Source organism: Hyperolius riggenbachi, chromosome 1 (genome assembly GCF_040937935.1).
Source record: "Hyperolius riggenbachi isolate aHypRig1 chromosome 1, aHypRig1.pri, whole genome shotgun sequence".
Classification (NCBI taxonomy): Eukaryota; Metazoa; Chordata; class Amphibia; order Anura; family Hyperoliidae; genus Hyperolius; species Hyperolius riggenbachi.
The window spans coordinates 527,216,202-527,232,142 of record NC_090646.1 but is presented as its reverse complement, the minus strand read 5'-3'; the positions used below and the strand labels follow the sequence as shown (position 1 = coordinate 527,232,142).

General features: G+C 40.6%; 1 protein-coding gene across 2 annotated transcripts in view; it reads left to right on the top strand.

Moving 5' to 3' along the window:
- Positions 1-15,941, top strand: part of KSR2 (kinase suppressor of ras 2) — a 550,925-nt gene that overhangs the window by 527,353 nt on the left and 7,631 nt on the right. For both annotated transcript variants that reach the window (XM_068246131.1, XM_068246140.1), the window contains exons 17-18: positions 1,809-1,940; positions 11,265-11,394. In XM_068246131.1, coding sequence (XP_068102232.1) covers positions 1,809-1,940; positions 11,265-11,394 — 262 coding nt within the window. The remainder of the gene's footprint in view (positions 1-1,808; positions 1,941-11,264; positions 11,395-15,941) is intronic.

Below are 15,941 nucleotides of genomic sequence, written 5' to 3'. Positions count from 1 at the left end.
CGCAACTGTAAACATTTTTATGAATTAGCACACAAAAGTCTAAAATACCGAATGCGGTATTTTCCCGACAAGACTTTTTCCCGGCACAGCCTTTTATGAATTGACCCCAATGAATTGTATGTGTACAGGTAAAAAATAGAACATTAGTAGCAAAAAAAATGAGTCTCATATTGTTTTCCAGTGCAGGAAGAGTAAAAACACTTGAGTTTTTATCTATGCAAAAGAGCTATTAGACCATCTTGTGCATACTCCTGCTTTCCAAATAGCTTTAACGGCCAAGAAACAGTGAGAGACAGCTTAAGATAAGGTTTTACTGCAGGAAAGTTCAAAAGCTCTGCTCTGTTTTACGGCTTAAAATACAGAGTGTGGTTTTTAAAGCGGTTTAAAACCCTGACATAATATTCAATAAAAACATGTTTTCCTACTTTTTATATGCCACCCGGTTATCATATTTGCATTTGTGCATAAGTATTATTATTCATTTAGAAGTTATAGGTTCCCAAAAGTACAGTTTTTGCTTTGTGAGCTGACTTTGCATTTTAATAATAACTGGTTTTATTCATTCATTCAGGCAGACATGCTTTGACTCTCTGACTGTTTTGAGCAGCTTCTCCACAGTCAGAGAATGTCACATTCCTCACTTGATACATTTAAAGTGGACCCAAATTAAAAATACAAGGTTTCAGAAATAAAATCTATTTTCTAAATTATAATGATAAATAGCAGCCTTTTTTCAGCTGCATATATATAAATATATAAAATATTTTACATTTATTGTAGGAACCCCTCCCTTCCTTTCATATTGCTGGGACAGAATCCGGCAAACTGGTGGAGTAGGTGGTGTCCAGCAAAGGAGGAATTGCTAATGGCTGCCACCTGTATCACCCTAGTTATGAAAAGAGAAGGGTAAAAGGTATGCACTGAAATGCTCATAGGCTTGAAGGAGTGTATATTTATCTTTGTATGTGTCAGAGTGGTGCAACTAAATATTTTGAATAAAAAAAAAAATGTTTGGTTTGGGTCCGCTTTAAGTAAACACAAGATAACATTATCTAAAGTTCAGATGCGTCTGCATTTCACTGCTCTGAACGTTCAAACTCTGTGTGTAACCCTTCCAATGCTGGTCTAGTAAAAAAAAATGCTGGTTGCATATAATATGCTGTAAATAATGTTTTAGAGCAAAGATGAAATGCAGGGTTATATTCCACTTTAAACTACAAATATGACAGAATGATGCCATGTTAGGAATAATGCTATTTAACTAAAAATAAAAATATGGGACTTTGCTACTTATCTTCTATTAATTATCCTTACTACACATACAATTAATTATCTCATAAGTTTATTTTCGCTTCAGTGTCACTTTAACTATGTCTCATTCAGCATAGTTGAATGGGTCAGCGGCGGCGCTGCAATAGAGAGCAACGCAGGTGTGACGTGTTTGTGTAATGTGCTCAAGCCCTTAGTGTTAGGATCTTATGCAAGTGAGGATTAGGTTAGCCAGGGGTTATTAGTGGAAGTATATGAATAGGGTTAGGATAAATGACAGATATAGCCATTGGTTAAACTTGAAGAATTTCAGGTTATTTTGTTCCATTGGAAAGGTAGAGTGGGTAGAAAGGGTTCACATTGGTGTTAGGCAGAAGGTGCTGAACGGTAAGAGGAGAGTTTCTATTGTTTGCCATCTCTATGCACATGTTCCCAGGTACTGGTACCCAGAAAACCTAAACCATCATTTTTGCTTTTACTAAAACAGTATTTACCGTAATATGCTAACCTTTGTCATAACCTGTGTGTTTGTTTATCAGGCGGGAAAACAAGCTCCGGATCCCGAATGGCTGGCTCTGCCATTTGGCTCCAGAAATTATACGGCAGTTGTCTCCTGATACAGAGGAAGATAAACTTCCGTTTTCAAAGCACTCTGATGTATTTGCACTTGGGTAAGTGGAGTACATGAATTTGCATGTCAGGCCGAAATGCTTCTTATACAAATGCAGTAATACAAATTAAAAATGAGACTGCTACTAATAATGAGTTAGTGTCTAAAAGTAGTGTTTTTAAAAAAATCTATATAAATTCCACTGTGCCAAGGCCAAGACCAAACAATTATGAAATAGACAATATGGCAAGGATACACATCTATCGTTACTTAGGGAGGGAATGACCTCACAGACATAATCATGTCCAATTGAACGCAAAAGTATATTCTGCTACAAGAGTTGGACATTGAGCTTCCTATACTAGACTGTCACTCAATTCCACTCAGAAAAGAGGGCTTCCTATAGTAGTAAAATATCACTAAGAATTAACAGGTATCCCTTTAGTTATGGAAAAGAAGCACAAGCATTTTTGTAGAGGGCCAAATGGAACTAAAAAGCACCTTACTGAAAAAGCAATACTAAATATATATCTGCCATATACCTTGCAGTTTAAGGAAATTGTATTTAACAAGGCATTTATTGCAAGTAGGTAAAACGGTAGGCTCATATGATGTGGCAAAGTTAGCATCTATGGATGCTCGCATTTCAACACACAGGCCCTTATTCAATTAACTGTTCACCTGAGTTTTCAACTAGGAGATGTTTTTTACACGTTATCAATAAAATACTTTTTCAACAGGCAGGAAAATGCTGAAAATAATGGTGATATTACCATTTTACCTACGTTTAAAGCTACATACACATACTGATCTGAATTTGGCTGTGGTGGGCGATAAAGACTGCCATGGCCAAGAATCGGGAGGCAGACCAGCGTGTGTACAGAGGCTGCATGATCTCTGCTAAAGATCTGGCATGATGGATCTTTAGTGGTCCCCGATGTCTGAGCACCACACGATCGTATTGTTCTCTCCACTACCCCACCCGTGGGAATTCACTGCAGCGCATGCCACAGATACCCTTCTCCACCCCCCGTCACTAGCCAAGAGGCTGATGACGTGTCTGCAGGGCCGGATTTACCATTAGGCACTGTAGGCACAAGCCTACAGGCGCCTGATGATGGAAAGGTGGCTCACTCCCCTGCCATGTGCCTGTCTTACCCCTTCCCTATGCACAGTCCTGATGAGAATGAAAATGAGAGGTTACTCGCTCACCTCCCTTCAATCAGGGGCTCTTCTAGTTACTTAATACTGGGGTTCCTCTAACTACCTAATACTTGGGGGCACCTCTAGCTACTTAATATTGAGGGTTCTTCTGGCTACCTAATACTAAGGGACACCTGTAGCTACCAATGATGGGCAAGGGAAGTAAGGGAGAAGAGACAGCTGGGCGAGCCAGGACATTTGCGGTGCATTTTGGTGGGGGTTTGAGGGTTAATGGAGGGCAAAGTCTAAGGTGCCAGGATATCTGTGCCTATAGGCTCCTGTGAGGTAAATCCGGGCCTGCGTGTCTGTACAGCGTTGGCTCTACTCTGTCACATAAGCAGTCTCTGCTGGATGACAGATATCCCCGGGTGTCTTAGGACTGGTGTCCACTAGCCGGCGTGCGTCTTGAAGACGATTAAAGTGATGTGAGCTCACATCCAGATCGCTTGGCCATGCCAAGAAATCGGGTGTGTGCTATAGAAATCTGCAGGATGCCATCCAGAATCGCACCATAGTGCCATTTGGATGACAAGCATTTGAAAGTATAGGCAGCATTTCCCTGACTTACTCACCTGCAGGGAAACTCTGTCAATTTGGTGCAGATTTGGGCCCCATTTAGCACTAGTTGAAATGAGCCCTTAGTGCTTTTAGTGTTTTGTTTTTTTTAGTCGATAGGTGCTGATAAGTTAAGTTGTAGATAAAAATGTCTCCTGGAAAAAAAGTCAGAAGAAAAATTAATTAAATAGGGGCCACGGCATCTTCCACTAAATCCAAGCTTCACAGAGCATGGCTTTATGTTTTAAGTAATGCGTTATTTGCATTGCCTGCTTTATAAACCATTTACTTTGATTTTATATTTGTGGTTATTTATTGCTTTCCAGTAATTTTCAGGCAGCTGTGAAAGTTCTGTCATGAATTTATCTGCTCTGAATCACCTATCATCTATGATGCATCTACTCCCACACCATGATCATGTAATTACTGATGTTAATCTTAATTAGCACTATAGGCTTAATTATGTTTTCTTATATCCTTAATTAATGTACCTTTTATTAACTACAGTATTCACTCAGCATTTCAAAATCATGTGTGTTGGTGTGCTGTCGGAAGCATGAGACAAGTGGACAAAAAGGGCGCCCCATTCATTCCTATTATAAATATCCTTTAATGGGCGCCGAACAGGGAAAAAAAGGCGCCGGAGATTATTAACGTTTTACAAACGGCGCCCGGAGATTTTTAAGGTTTTATAACTGTGCTTGTGATGATTTAACTTTACAAAATGAGCCCGTGACGAATAACGTTTATAAAGATACTAAATCACTATTTCTAAAACATTTCTAAAACATTATTATCCACCCCAAAAAATTATTTACATTTTTTTATTTAAATTTTTTATTTATTAATGTTTGTAAAACATTATTATCCATAGGGGGGGTCTTAGGTTTAGGCACCACCAGGGGGGTCTTAGGTTTAGGCACCAACAGGGGGGTCTTAGGTTTAGGCACCAACAGGGGGGTCTTAGGTTTAGGCACCACCAGGGGGTCTTAGGTTTAGGCACCACCAGGGGGTCTAGGGGTTAGGGATAGGTACAGGGAGGGTTTTTAACAAACGTAAATATAAGTTTCAGTTTAGAAACAGGGAAGATTAACGTTTTAAGAAATGCCGATCTCATACACATTATTTAATGATTTATAAATTCTTAAAACACTATTTGTAAACGAAATTCTACACAATATTTTTATAAACGATAATACTGCTTATCGTTTACACCACGCGCCCTTTTTTCCCGATGTCCTTTTTTGATGTACGTGTGCTGTCTGTACTAACCGATCACTAGTTATTTGTTACATAGTGAGGATGACAGTTTTTAGTTTGTTTTCTTTGTTTACATTTTGCTTATTTTTACCGCTTTTACTTACTAAAGTTGTGATGTTCATGGATGTAGGATCACATGGGGCTTGATTCACAAAACGGTGCTAACTATTAGCATGCTGTGAAAAGTGCTTTGCGTGAAATTTTGAGTGATAACGGTTATCACGCGCAAAAATTCGCATTCGTGCGTTAATGAGAATTTTTTGCACGTTAATGGTCGCGTTCGCACGATAAATTCACGTTAACGCGCAAACGCAAATTTTTGCACGAGATAACCGTTTTCTTCGTGCAAAACCTGTTTTTCATGCGAAAACACGCTAAAACGTGCAAAAACCCATGCTAACAGCCGTGCTAACAGTTAGCTAACAGTTAGCACCGTCTTGTGAATCAATGCTGAATCCACTAGCAAATTAATAGTAAAAAATGTGATGTTTCTGCATGAAGTTTCAAATGAACCACCTTGTTTAGATTCACAAAACGTGAAATTGTATCACCATACTTATTTTTCACCTTTTTTATAAGTTGATGTAAATGTCAGTAAAATTGCCTTGAACAGGGAAAGCGGGCCAGTTTTACTGGATCTCCAACAGCTCCGTAGCATGTATTGCGCTATTGGTGCAGCATGTGTTACCTAAGTAAGACGTATGTTGCCGTAGTACCACACTCTATACTACTTGCGTAGCATGCAATACCCTTGCAACATACACCTTACTTACCCTGGAAATGTATGGATTACCTAGGTAACGCAGATTGCACTTATTGCACAACACATGCTATGGAGCTGTCAGATGTACCAGTAAAGTTTACCAACTTTAACTGAATAAACCAAATAGAGAGATAATTCATGAGATAAACAGACAAGGAGGGATAATTCATGAAACAAACAGATAGGCCCAGTGCACACCGAGCAGTTTTTGGAGCGATCCGCCGGCCGCATCCGCCTATAAAAACGCTTGTCTAATGTATTGCAATGGGATGGTGCACACCGGCGGTTTGCGGTTTTTGCCAAGCCGCAAACGCGCCTCCTGCTGCGCGTTTGCGGATTTCGGAAGCGTTTCGTCCTCAATGTGAAGTATAGGAAAAACGCAAACCGCTCTGAAAAACGCTACTTCAGAGCGGTTTGCCAGGCATTTTTGTTACAGTAGCTGTTCAGTAACAGCTTTTACTGTAACAATATGTGTAATCTGCTACACAAAAACGCACCCAAAACCGCTAGGTATGTTTAGAAAACTTCTCTAAACATACCTAGAATCTCTCTGAAATCAGCTCCCAAAACCGCTAGCGTATTGCGGATCTGCTAGCGGTTTTGGTGTGCACTGGGCCATATGGAGCGATGTTTATAAACACCCATTTTGCATGAAGTGGTAATCCTCATTCCCCTGAAAGCATAGTATAACTTCTAGCAGTGTTTGTCAATTCGAGAGCAAGAGAGGGAAAACATATTTTATCATTGGTGCCAGTTTTACGGTTCTTCACAGGAGATAAACTTCCTTCTTGATCCCAATGAGACACAGATACAGAACATTGATATCGCACGTTTCTCCTGGCGGACTTAAATTGCCAGAGCTGCAGCCACTAGGGTGTGCTTTATAGGCAGTAGGAGTGTTAGGAGTCTTGCCCAAGGTCTCCTAACTGAATAGGTGCAGGCTTACTGAACAGGAAGAGCCTAGATTTGCAATTATAAGTGTATACCAATAATAATTAGGAATGCAAGAATTAATTTAGTCCAATGTAAATTACATCTAGGGAGAGGCACGGCACAGCTTACCAACTCATGCAACAAAACCCCATTACTATACTGGGAAAAAAAACATTTTTCTATCAAACATAACTGACATTCCTTTGTCTCTTTATAAGGATTTGGATCTGAGAGCTTTCCATTCAGCATTAGTCATCTAAAGCTGGCCATACACGTGCTAAACAGTTAGCACGTGAAGTGCCGTTCTCTGACTTTTGCGCGCGCAAAGTGCCACGATTCGTGCGATTGAGGACTTTGGCGCGCGCAATTTGCTGCGATTCGCCGTGCTAAACAGTTTGCACAGCTTTGTAAATCAAGCCCAAAATGTTGAGGCAGAAATTGGTAAAAAAAAGTGCCACGTTTTATTTCTTACTGTCAGTATATTTACTAGTATTAGCTAGTAGCTCTGGGGAAAATGTCTGCAAAGTCTCTGGTCCCATCTCTGAAAGTAAGGAGTTTTGAATCAGGATGATACCATTTATTGGCTAACTTAGAGATGAATAAGCAGTAAGCTTTCAGCTAATAATAAGCCTTGGTTCCTGACAAAATGTGAAAAACACAGCTTATACATACTGACTAGGGTTGCTCATCACAACCTCGTGATCACGGCATAGCCGTGGTTCACAAGCATTTTTTCCCTATCCGACATTGTGATCCAAATTCGCGATTGCCTCTCAATGCACTTGTGATCGTGGTCCAAATCTGGGTCATGATCACAGATTTTTATAGCCATTATTAAACTGCCAAAACCCGCCGACTTTAAAGGGAAGGTCCAAGTAAAATAAAAAAATGAGTTTCACTTACCCAGGGCTTCTACCAGCCCCATGCAGCCATCCTGTGCCCTCGTAGTCACTCACTGCTGCTCCAGCCCCCCGCTGGCAGCTTGCCGACCTCGGAGGTTGGCGGGCCGCATTGCGTACATTTTTACGCATTCCCGCTAGTACAGGAACATTAACACATACATTTTTACGCGTTAGTGGTTCAATGCGTAAATTTTTATGTGTTGCACCACTAACGCGTAAAAATGTATGTGTTAATGTTCCTGTACTAGCGGGAATGCGTAAAAGTGTACGCAATGCAGCCCGCCAACCTCCGAGGTCGGCAAGCTGCCAGCGGGGGACTGGAGCAGCAGTGAGTGACTGCGAGGGCACAGGATGGCTGCATGGGGCTGGTAGAAGCCCTGGGTAAGTGAAACTCATTTTTTTATTTTGCTTGGACCTTCCCTTTAACAGTTAATAGCAGAGCCCCCTTAAATGCCAGAATCACCAAATTTGCAGGTTATGTTAAGAAGAAAAGTGGAAGCAAGGGGAAAGTTTTTACAAAAAGACCTTATACTTTTTGAGAAAATAGATTTCAAAATTTCAAAGGAAAAAAGTATACATTTAAATGCGGTAAATGACAGTTCTTAGTGAAACAATCCCCGCTGACTTTAGCAGTTACTAGCACAGGCCCCTTACATCCTAGCAACACCAAATTTGCAGGATATGTTAACAAGATAGTGGGTAACAATATTTTTCAAAACATTTTTAAAAAATTTAAAAAAAATTTCCGAGTGTGGGAAATGTTTTAAAAAATGACGTGGGGTCCCCCGCCTCTGTAACCCCTTGCCTCCCATGCAGGCTGGGATAGCCAGAATGCAGAGCCCTGGCTGACTGGGGCTTCACATCCTGAGCCATACCAACCCTCACTGTCCATGTTATGGGGTGCTCCAGGGGAGAGGGTCAGCCTAGCCTTCTCCTTCCCCCCGGAGCCCTTGTCCTAACCATGGACAAGGGGCTCTTCCCCACCTCTGGTGCCCCAGGAAGAGGTGGGGGCGATGACTCCCTATGTGGGGGTTCATGGTGGCATCTGGGAGTACCCTTTAAGAAGAGGACCCCCAGATGCCCACCCCCCAGGAGAAATGAGTATAGGGGTACAAAGGTATAGGGGTACCCATTTCCATACAGGGTTGAATGAAATAAAAACGCAACGACAAAAAAGTATTTTATTAATCTTAATTAACCAGCAATACTTACCTTTACCTTTAAAAAATCTTCCCACGCCAATATCCTTGGGAAAAGGTCCCACGCCAATATCCTCTATCTTGCTAGCTTCTTAACAACTTGATTGAAGATCACCGTGCACCCGATGACACACACCACTGCAATACCGCAGACAGCTCTGCTATACGAAGTGTAGCAGGGCTAAAGCATCTTTGAATTTCGCTCCCAGGCTCCCCATTGATCTATTAACAGACCAATGGGGATCAGACGGATCCTCATTGGTCTGTTAATAGACCAATGGGGACTCTTGGAGCCAAATTCAAAGATGCTTTAGCCCTGCTATACTAAGTATAGCAGAACTGTGTCTCGGCTCCACTCTCCTCCCCGCTCACTGCACGCACCTATAGCGCCCACCTATGCTGTCACCCTGGAGCACCCATAACACCCTGATGTGCTATGGGTGCTCCATGGGGACAGCATAGGTGGGTGCTATAGTAGGTGTGGTGAACGGGGAGGAGAGTGGAGCCAGGATCCGTGGAGGACAAAGACGCAGCTCTGCTGTACTTAGTATAGCAGAGCTGTTGGCAGTGTTTACAGTGAGTAGCGGCGACCGGCGTGAGATCTTCAATCAAGTTGTTAAAAAGGTCGCAAGATAGAGGATATTGGTGTAGGAATTTTTTTTTTAAAGGTACAGGTAAGTATTGGTTAATTAAGGTTAATAACATACTTTTTTCTTCGTTGCGTTCTTATTTCATTTAACCCTTTCTCCTGGGAGGGGGTGGGCATCCGGTGGTCCTATTCTTAAAGGGGACTCCCAGATGCCACCCTGAAGCCCCCCAGGAGTTGTTGCCAGCACCTCCTCCTGGGGCACCCTGTCAATGGATTGGACAAGGGCTTGGGGGGGGGAGGAGGGGAAGGCTTGGCCACCCCTATCCCCCCGGAGCCCCTCCATACCATGGACCATGCAGCTGGTATAGCTCAGGGTGCGAAGCCCCAGTCGGCTGGGCCTCCGTATTCTAGCTATCCCAGCCTGCATGGGAGTCGAGGGGTTACAGAGACTCAGGAGGGGGGGCCCTACATCATTTGTTTTAATTTTCCACACTCTGAACAAAAAATGAAAATTTAATTTTTTTTTAAAGATTGTTTCCCATCTTTTTAACATATCCTGCAAATTTGGTGTTGCTAGGATGTAAGGGGCCTTTGCTATTAACTGCTAAAGTCGGCGAGAATCACTAAGAACTGTAATTTACCGCATTTAAATTTATACTTTTTTCCTTTGAAATTTTAAAATTGATTTTCTCAAAAAGTATAAGGTCTTTTTGAAAAAAAAAAAATTCCCCTTGCTCCCACTTTTCTTCTTAACATAACCTGCAAATTTGGTGTCTCTGGCATTTAAGGGGGCTCTGCTATTAACCATTAAAGTCAGCGGGTTTTTAATCACGAATTACGACTCGTGATTTGTGATTACATGCAGTTATTTGACTCAAAACCGCGCTTGAGTCGAATATCTATTTCCAATAGTGATCCGAATTTGAGCGTATCCAGATTCGAATTCACTCGAATCGTGATTGGTGGTATCTGAGCAACCCTGGTACTGACATACAGAGGAGAAACATTCTTTAGCAAACATAAATAAATGTAATTAGTTGCCTTAACTGCTACTTCAGGAGGCTTTCCAAGGCATCCTGGCTAAATCGCTGAACATCTCTGAAACTTAAACAGAAGAAACCTGGAACATAACTAGTAGTGGTGCAAGTATCGGGAGATCACTTCATAAGAGGAGTAGAAATCCTTATTCCTATAAAGAAGGGGAGATCGGGAACCCAATGGTGCACTAATGTTAGATGCAGATAGAGAACAGAATATCTGGGTAGTAAATATTAACAAAGATCGGTTGCAATCTTGACCACCGTGTAGACATGCGGAAATGTATCATTCCCGCATGCCTGGGCACCACACGGCTGACCTAAAAGGTTATCTGTTCATATTGACCTGAGGAAGCGGGCTGAGGCCCGTGAAAAGCGTTGTCTACAGTATAACTGTGTTTTATAATAAAGACTCCTTTTTTCCATCCATGTGAGTCTTCATTGGAGGTAAGATACCTCCTTGTTATCTATACCAGTGTTTCTCAACATTTTACTGATATGTACCCCTTTTAAAACCCTGTACTCACCAAGTACCCCCTAGCACAGTAAACATTATCACAAGTACCCCTTTACAAATATATATTTAATCATAATACATGATAATTGGTTCTAAACAATTTCCAAGCATTTACTATTGCTTTTAATTACCTCAAATACTAATTTGGTGTTGTTGAAATAAGATTTATCATTTTCTAAAACTCTAAATTTGTTATTCTTGGTTATGTATATCAAGCCTGAGTACCCCCTGGAACCATCAGGAGTACCCCCTGGGGTACGCGTACCACACGTTGAGAACCTAGGATCTATACCATAGAAGTCAAGCTCCACTAATCTATTAAACCCCTTGGGCGCCTCCCCAACAACCTCAATCTATTGGAACATAACTAGTCAGAGATCTGTGTTAATTGTGTTGGCTAACATGGTGTTTTTGTTCATATCTACAGAACTATATGGTATGAGCTGCATGCAAGAGAATGGCCATTCAAAAGCCAGCCACCAGAATCGATTATATGGCAAGTGGGCACAGGCATGAAGCCAAATTTTAGCCAAATTGGAATGGGAAAGGAGATATCGGTAAGATTTTTATTTTCATTTTAGAGTGGCCACTGTCAGGTTGGCTCATTCTATGGCTTATTATGTTTCCAGTTGACCAAGTGGTGGGATTTTCTAGTTGCATCTTGTGTCTCTCTACTGCTCTTCTCCCCTCACTTCCTGAGGTCATAATGCAGGGGTCATCCATTTCTGCTGGCCTTGGAGGTTCTCCTTTATCCCAGAATATGCATATTCTAGCTGGGGAACTTGACACTATCATTTGGATTTGCAGTGACCAGACTAGGTTGAAATGTGAATTCTGGACACTCCAAGAGATATAAAAAGTCAGCCCTCACTCCCCAGCGACAATGCTTTAGAAGGTGAAAGTGTCTCATGATTATGCACTTCTGGAATGCATCAATTTTCACGTGAGAGTTCGGTCAGCTCACCTTTTCTCTGTAAAACCTTAGGAGACAAGATTACTGCTCTGGGACTTCAGAGGCTAGAGGGTCCAGGAAAACCTGGCTATAGGCTATATAATATCCAAGCAGCATTTGGACAATATACTTACACTACCTCTGTACAACTCAACTACTAGCAAATAGTATACTGTACTTTATCTTATTATTGGTTTAGCAGGGTGCAGGTACAGGGGTAGTCTCTAAGGGAAGTTTAGAGGTGAGGAACATGTAATAATTTTGCTTTGGGGTCACACCACATATATTTATAGCTCTGACTGGATTTTGAGATAACAACTAATTAAGCTTAATTAAGTCCTAATGGTGCCCATACACGGTACAATAAAAATGTTCAATTCTCCATTTTTTTAACCAAAATAATCGAACTGAATGAAAGTTGAAAATAATTTTTTTTTCGATCAAGAAAAATGAACAGTTATCCCATTTTTTCTATAAAAATCCGATCAGACATGGAAAAATCTTTATATTTGATCTAACGGAATAATCAAACTAAATTATCTAATTGATAATTAATATTTTATTTTTGGAATGATTCTTGGTAATTCGCTAGAAAAAACTGTTGTTGCAATAAAGCACATATAATTATAAAGAGCACATTGCTTTATTTAGATATTTCTGACTGGGACTGATTTACTAAGGTTGTCCAGGACTGGAGAACAGTGTAGAACATAGTGATTCAGGAAACATGCTCTTTGATTTTCTTCTCACCTACATAAGAACAGACCATAAAATGCATAGCGAAAACATTAGTGAAATACCAGTCATGTGACCTACGTCACATGGATGTAATGGCAATGAAAACTTTTGGACTGAATGAACCAGTATTTATTTTTGGTGCAGTCATGTGACTAGAGGCAGTAAGGAAAAGCAGATCCCCCTGCATAGAAGCAGGCATGAAATGCGAGCAGCTCAGCGGTGCAGAGGGAGATGCCACTGTCACATATGCTTGCACTAAAGATTGGAAAGTCCACACCTGCTGTAAGAGCTGCAAAATCTTATTAAATCAACAGATCCAAAATACAGACAGTCGCATTGGGGCCCACAAAACCCATCACGTTTCAGACTGAAAAGTCCTTAATCATAGGCTTAATAGCTGCACTATTGTGCCACAGCTAATATATAATATGTATAAGAAAAATAGGGGGAAGAATGATTACTTGTTATGCAAACTTGTACACTAAAACCCAATTAATTTGGTGCTGGGTGCTAAAGTAACTCGTACAAAAAAAGATGAACATGACAAATAAAAATGTTCTAAGCACCACAAGGTCAGAGTAAGTATATCAGAACCATTCAGACTGTCCTAGAAATGTATATAAAAGTAGGCACCGTGGTCTGTCAGTCTGTGCAGATGAAAACCCAGGGTTTTAATAGAGGAGTGCTGACCATATGGCTAGTAAGAGGCTTGTGCTGTGTCGTTCAATGGTGCAGTCTAGCCTGGCCTAATGCATATCGTGTAAATATTTTTAACCCTTAGAAAATCTCCACCTGCTGTAAAATCTATATCTTCTTTATTAACCACTTTACCCCCGCGCGTACGTATTTCTCCGCCCCTTTTTCCATCCTTTAACAACCAGGGACGGAGAAACACGTACTTTCCGCGTTCCCGACGCTGCCCGCGCTCCCGCTCCTAAACACGCCGCCCGCCGCTAGTAAACACGCCGCCGCCCGCTCGCCCAGAGATCAATGAACGGGAAAATCCATTCCCGTTCGTTGATCTAAGCCCCGCAATGATCAGCTGCTCTCCTATGGGCAGCGCGATCATTGTGAGAAAAAACTCACGTGTCCAGCCTCCTTATTCTTCCTCCAAGCTTCCGGAAGGAAGCTTGGAGGTCGCATTAAAACAAAAAGTTACTGTGGCCATCTTGTGGCCAAATAGTAAACTACACCCTACACATTTTTCACATACAAATAAATGACTTTTACACATAAAATTAACTCATTACCTCCCACACTCCCCAGTTTTTTTTTTTTTGTAATTAAATTAAAATTTACAATTAAAAAAAATACATAAATAGTTACCTTAGGGACTGAACTTTTTAAATATTTATGTCAAGAGGGTATAACACTGTTACTTTATAAACTATGGGCTTGTAATTAGGGATGGACGCAAAAATGAAAAAAATGCACCTTTATTTCCAAATAAAATATTGGCGCCAAACATTGTGATAGGGACATAATTTAAATGGTTTTATAACCGGGACAAAAGGGCAAATACGTTTCATGGGTTTTAATTACAGTAGCATGCATTATTTAAAAACTATAATGGCCGAAAACTGAAAAATAATTATTTTTTTCCCACATTTTTCCTATTTTCCCATTAAAACACATTTAGAAAAAAATAATTCTTGGCATAATGTCCCACCTAAAGAAAGCCTAATTGGTGGCTAAAAAAACAAGATATAGTTCATTTCATTGCGATAAGTAATAATACAGTTATAGACGAATGAATGGAAGGAGCGCTGAAAGGTGAAAATTGCTCTGGTGCTCAGGGGGTAAAACCCCTCAGTGGTGAAGTGGTTAATCAAAATGACAGACTGACAATATAAATAGGTTGCACTGAAATCCCGCCATGATTTAAGACCAGCAGGTCTGAAACGTGTTGGTTTAAGTGGGACATTTTTATATTTTCGGTCTGACAATTTGATTAATAAAGAAGATACAGCTTTTACAGTGGGTGTGGAATTTTTCATTTGTTACAATATTCACATGAGAGTGGCACCTCTGCCTGTATCGCTGTCTGTGATGTCTACAGTACACTTACTGTATACCTGCCACAGACCATAGAATGGTTGAGCTGCTCTCTAACCTTTTGTCTGATGTTTATAACACTTATTGCATGGGTTGAATGGTGCAGAGTCCTTGTTGCTTTATAATAGTCCTTAATGTTCTGTAGTCCATGAATTGGAGTTGTTTTTTCAGTACTGGTATATGGAACTGGTGCTTAATTAAGTTGAGATCTGTGGAATTTGGATGTCAAAGCACAAACAAACAATAACACTTTACCAGACCAGTTGACCTTCCTCCATTTCTCTGTGTTCTAGTAGTGATGCTCACATGCCCATTGTAGGTGCTTTCAGTAGTGGCCAGGGGCAGCAGTTGACTAATCTGTGACTACTTAGCCCCATACACAGCACAATGCTGTGCGATCTCATAGACAGTATTACATGTTTCAACAATTTGTGGTACAGTAGCCGTTCTGTAGAATTGGACCCCATGGGAGTGAGACACTCTTCAATTCAGACACACATTGGTGAGCCTTGGGAGCCTAATAGTACTAACTGCTGCTCTACAGACACATCCCACAAAATATTTGGGAGTTTTAAAGATGAGATGTTCCGCCCCAAATGTTTAGCTATCATAATCTGGCCTTTGTAAAAGTGCCTCAGAGCTTTACATTTGCCATTTTCCTGCTTACAGCATATCGCATTTAAATACTGATGGCTTACTTGTGGCTTAATTTATCTCACACTTTTTACAGAGGCCATTGTAGTGGGATAATCACTGATACTAATTTCACCTGGCAGTGTTTTATGGGTGTAGCTGATCTTTGTATATTTTGTATTATTGCCATGGTCCTTATTGCTTGTATGAAGTTATCACTGAAATCCCTCAAACATTCAGCTCCTTAGAAAATCCTTATATTTAAAGCACCACTAAAAAGTTTATGGAAATTTAATGAAATTCACTTACTGATGATTTGTATAGGAACCCCTTGAGAAAGCACAGAAAGAATCCCACAAAATGCCTTTCTAATATCAGCTCTAATAGCTCTCTCTGGAACTTGCTCACCAGTAGGGAATAAGTCCAGTTTTGAAAAGAAAAAGAGAATATATTTTAGCCTAAGTGGTGGAGTGATTATGAGGTTCCTCAAAGCAAATGTCTCAAAGAGTTCTGAGATGAATTTACAGATACATTTAAATACACAATGTGGCTCTAAAGCTCTGAGAGGCTCAGATTTGTTATCAACAAAATAGTTTGCAGACATTTATATTCAGTTTTGATTGGCTAATGATTGGCCAATTTTACCAATTCCTTGTAGTATGAGGGCTTAGTATGAGGGTCTACCTACACAATCTGTTCACAGTATAAAAAATTTGTTGGCCCTCA